This window comes from Propithecus coquereli, unplaced genomic scaffold (assembly GCF_000956105.1).
Source record: "Propithecus coquereli isolate 6110/MARCELLA unplaced genomic scaffold, Pcoq_1.0 Scaffold77, whole genome shotgun sequence".
Classification (NCBI taxonomy): Eukaryota; Metazoa; Chordata; class Mammalia; order Primates; family Indriidae; genus Propithecus; species Propithecus coquereli.
The window spans coordinates 4253023-4258194 of record NW_012153840.1 but is presented as its reverse complement, the minus strand read 5'-3'; the positions used below and the strand labels follow the sequence as shown (position 1 = coordinate 4258194).

The window sequence follows — 5172 nt, the reverse complement described above, 5'->3', positions numbered from 1 at the left end:
TATGATATTAGCTGTAGGTAGTTGGCTTTTTAAAAATGATTATTGTTCATAGTTACCTTACCTTTTTAATGTCTACATTCTGTGGCAATGACCCCTATCCTTTCCCAAAGTTGGTGATTTTTGTTTCCTTCCTTTTTTCTTGATTAATATAGCTAGGAGTTTATCAGTTTGTTGTTGTTTTTTTTTTTTTTTTTTTGAGACAGAGTCTCACTGTGTTGCCTGGGCTAGAGTGCCGTGGCGTAATCAGTTTTACCAGTCTTTTCAAATAACCAGCTTATTGAGGCCTGTATTATTGCCTAGCCATTTTCTTAGCAAATATTCCATTTGCACTTGAAAAGAACGTAGGTTCTGTGGTCATTGGGTACAGTGTTCTATAAATGTTTAATTGATTTTTTCTCTACTGTTTATCTGTTTTGTATATCATTGATTTCTGCTCTTTATTATTTTCTTCTTTCTTTAGGTTTAGTTTGCTTTTCTTTTTCTAGCTTCTTAAGGTAGAAGCTTCAATTATTGATTTTAAATTATTCATTTCTAAAGGAATGGTGTACATTTTTCTCTAAGCATTATTTTAAGTGTAGCCCAAGAATTTTAATATGCTTTCTTTATTATTTAGGTGCAAATATTTTTTGTTTCCCTTGTGATTCTTCTTTGACTCACGGATTATTTAGAAGTGTGTAGTTTAGTTTACAAATATTGGGGATTTTCCATTATCTTCTTGTTATTGATTTCTAATTTAACTTGATGGTGGTCATAGAATATTCTCTGTGTGATTTTAATTGCTTTATAAATTCATGAAACTTTTGGGAACCTGAGGTTATTTGATTATAAAATTAGGGAATTAGTTGAGCCTCTGAGTCAATTTTCATTCCTCTTTCAGGTGAGAGATCAAGCCCAGCGCTGCTCACGGGTTCTCCTAGATATTGAGGCTGGTGCTCCTGTTCTCCTTATCCCAGAAAGTTCCAGATCAAATAATCTGATTGTAGCAAATTTGGGGAAGTTGAAAGTCAAGAATAAGTTTCTCTTTGCTGGTTTTCCTGGAACCTTTTCCCTGCAAGATAAGGTGAGCCATCAGTATCCATCCTCTTTTCAGTTCAACTAGCACTAATTGAAAAATTTACCTGCTGCTGTAAGATGCTCCATAACTGCTGTTATTTTTGTAGGATACATGGCTTGAAGAATATTTTTTGACATCTTATTGACATTTCAATTAACTTTATAAATTAGAGTAGTATAAATTATAACTGTTACTAACTGTAGATGGTAACTGGTTTTAGCAAACAAACCAATGCAATCAGGGTTCCATCTTTTTATAATGCTTTCCTTATATAAAAACCTTCTTTCTATAATATCAACTTTTTACACAATGTGACTTTTTTCAGAGGATGGGATTTGGCCCATGGTTTTCCTGAAGCCATTTAAAAATGTCTTAACAACATTTTATACGGTATATTGCTTTACAGTTTTCAGTTACTTTGGCACTTACTTATTTCTTACAACAGTGTTTGGAGGTAATTAAGATGAGGATTGTTGTTACTTGCATTTTACATTTGGGAAAACTAGGACTCCTTGAGAATAAATAATAAAAATGGAAACACCTAGTAAATCACAGATTCTTAAAGCTGAGAGGACCTTGGAGATAGTTTAATTAGCCCCCTTCCACCCAGTTTTGCGTTTGAGGAGACTGAGTGATGTTTCTGGAACTAGAGATGAGGTCTTGTCATTCTTGGCTTGTGTTTCCATCATTCCTCGCTGGTTTCCACAGCAGCATTTCAGTCTATTTGCTTACTCAGTCTGAACCCATTTTAACATGTCAGGAAAGAACTTACTGCAATTCTCAGCTAGTTATGCCTATATTTAGTCTAATAGCTAATAACAGGGGGCGAGAGAGCCTTTGAGATAAGATTTAAGATGTTAAGACCGACAAAAATAGCAATAAATAGGTGCTGTTTGTTGAATGCTCACACATCAGCCTGTGCTAAGCTCTTTACATACAAAAGGAAACCGTTCACCACACATCTGACACCAGAAGTGTTGGTTTTTTTCCCCCCACTCCAACCATTCTCCAACTCTCTAGATACCAACTGGGTGTCTGCAATTCAATTATGACACTGCCTGTAGTTAGCACAGACCCCACAGATTAAGGGCTGAGTCCCACAAGACTGCCCCCTACTTCAGACACCAGTCACAAGTCCTGTGTCCTGTACTTCTGACCGACTAGCTATAAATTAGGGCTCCTAACAACCTCCTCCTCAGGTTCAGTAATTTGCTGTAACGGCTTGTAGAACTCAGGGAAACACACCTACCAGTTTATTATAAAGGACATAATAAAGGATACAGATGAATAGCCAGACGAAGGCGCATGTAGAGTGAGATCCAGTAGGGTACTGAGTACCGGAGCTTCTGTTCCCATGGAATTGGGGTATGCCTGTCCCTAGCATGTGGGTGTGTTCACCAAGCAGATAGATCTCTGGACCCCATTCTTTTTTTTTTGAGACAGAGTCTCGCTATGTTGCTTGGGCTAGAGTGCTGTGGCATCATCCTAGCTCACAGCAACCTCAAACTCCTGGACTCAAGCGATCCTACTGCCCCAGCCTCCCGAGTAGCTGGGACTACAGGCATGTGCCACCATGCCCGGCTAATTTTTTCTATATATTTTTAGTTGTCCAATTAATTTCTTTCTATTTTTAGTAGAGACGGGGTCTCGCTCTTGCTCAGGCTGGTCTCGAACTCCTGAGCTCAAACAATCCGCCCGCCTCGGCCTCCCAGAGAGCTAGGATTACAAGCGTGAGCCACCGCGCCCGGCCAATATATTGAACTTTAAAAAGGTGATGTGTGTATAGGAAAAAAAGACTGAAAAGATATGGTGTTGCTGTGATAATCATAATAGCTGTTACATATTCACCTCCAAGTGTTTTAGGTGTGTTGGTCTCATTTAATCCTTACAACAACTCTGAGGTAGGGCTTATTAATATTCCCATTTTACAGATAAGGAAACTGAGTCACAGAGACCTTAGCAACTTAACCAAGATTGCCAAGCTAATTAAGTGGCTAGAGTGGGGATTCAAACTCAGGTAGTCAGGCATCAGAGTTCATACTGTTAACTCCTATGCAAAACTGCCAAAATGGTGCCATTTATCTCTGGAGGTGCGATATGGGTGATTTCTGTTTTATTCTATTTGCATGTCTTTCTCCTCTAAATTTTCTGCAATGAATATGAATTAATATTCTCAAATTTACTTAAAACAAAGATTAGCCATGAGTTGATAGATAATATCAACAAATCATGTACAATTAGGAAATGGAAACAGTATTTATTTTTTAAATTCTCTGACTTATGTACTTAACACCTCAAAGAAATATCTTTTTATATTGTAAAGTTACATTTTTCTCTTCTTAAAAAGCAATAGAAATTTACGTATAATTTTTATTTGTCAATTAAAAATAAAAAGTAATACATGTGTTTTTACAGGAGATAGGAAAATATGAATAAGCAAAAAGGTAGAAAATTTAAAGTATCTGTCTTGTTCTTTGTAATCTGTATTTTTTCACTGATCAATGTATGAGAAACATTTTCCAAGTCATTAAATAACACTTTCAATGATTGCGTAATATTTCATTATATTAGTACATTGTACTTTTTGTCAGCTTTATTGTGGTATAATTTACGTACAATAAAATCAACTAATTTTAAGTGTACAAGTCAGTGAATTTTGACAATTGTATGCCGTCTTGAGGACAGAACCACAATCAAGGTTTAGAACATTTCTGTCACCTCAAAAAGTTTCCTCATGCCCCTGTGCAATTAGTCCCTTTGCCCTAACCCCTGCACCGTAGCAGCCATCGGTCTGCTTTTTAATCACTCTCATTTTGTCTTTTTAAAAGAATTCTGTATAAATGAAGCCATACAACATGTAGTCATTTGTGTCTGGCTTCTTTCATGTAACAATGCTTTTGAGATTCATCCATGTCGTTGTAAGAATCAGCAGTTTATTTTTATTGCTGTGTAGTATTCTGTTGTTTGAATATAACACAATTTATTCACTTGCCCACTTGATGGACATTTGGGTCATTTCCAGTTTTGGACCGTTATAAATAAAATTGCTCTGAACATTCACATTCAAGTCTTCGTGTAGATGTTATATTTTCATTTCTCTTGAGTAAATTCCTAGGAAAGGAATTGGAGTCATATGGTAACTGTAAGTTTAACATTATAAGAAACTTTCTTCAAAATTGTTTTAGCTATTCTGGGTTATTTGCTTTTCCATATGGGTTACAGAAATTAACAAACTGACTCTAAAATCCATATGGAGTCTGCTACAAATTTGGTTGGGATTGTATTGGATCTATAGATCATTTTGTGGATAATTGACATCTTAACAATATTGAGTCTTTGTATCCTTGAGTATGGTATATCTCTCCATTTAAATAGGTCTTTGGCTGAGTGCAGTGGCTCATGCCTTTAGTCTCAGCACTTTGGAAGGCTGAGGTGGGAGGATCACTTGAGGCCAGGAGTTTGAGACCAGCCTGGGCAACATAGTGAGACACTGTCTCTAAAAAAAAAAAAATTAGCCTAGTGTGGTGGTACTGGTCTGTTGTCCTAGCTACTCAGGAGGATCACTTAAGCCCAGGAGTTTGAGGTTGCAGTGAACTGTGATGGCACCACTGCACATCAGCTTGGGCAACAGAGCAAGATCCTGTCTCAAAAGAAAAAAAAGTAAATAGGTCTTTACTGTTTCTCAGCAGTGTTTTGTAGTTTTAGGTGTACCAGTCTTATGCCTCTTTTGTTAAATTTATCTATGGGTATTTCGGATTTTTGGTGCTATTGTAAATGATCCCAATTTTTCAAGAATTTCAACATCCAGTTTGTTGAAAGTTAAGAAATATAATTGACTTTTGTATATTGACTTAATGACCTTGTATCTTGCTAAAATTATTCTAGTTCCTTTAGATTCTTTAGAATTTTCTGCATAGATAATTATGTTGTCTGTGAATAAGAGAGTTTAACTTTTTCCTTTCCAACCTGTATTCCTTTTATTTTTTTTTTCTTGCCTTTTTACATGAACTAGGACTTCCAGTACAATATTGAATAGAAGTGGTGAGACTGGATATCCTTCCTTTGTTCCTGATTGTAAGAGAAAACATTCACTCATTCACCATTTTTTTTTTTTTTTT

The 5172-nt window shown here is 36.1% G+C and overlaps 1 protein-coding gene across 1 annotated transcript in view; it reads left to right on the top strand.

The window, feature by feature from the left end:
* The window catches only part of VPS13D (vacuolar protein sorting 13 homolog D (S. cerevisiae)), a 237909-nt gene that overhangs the window by 47555 nt on the left and 185182 nt on the right, over positions 1 to 5172 (top strand). The window contains exon 23 of the mRNA XM_012662492.1: positions 878 to 1060. Within this exon, the coding sequence (XP_012517946.1) occupies positions 878 to 1060 (183 nt within the window). The remainder of the gene's footprint in view (positions 1 to 877; positions 1061 to 5172) is intronic.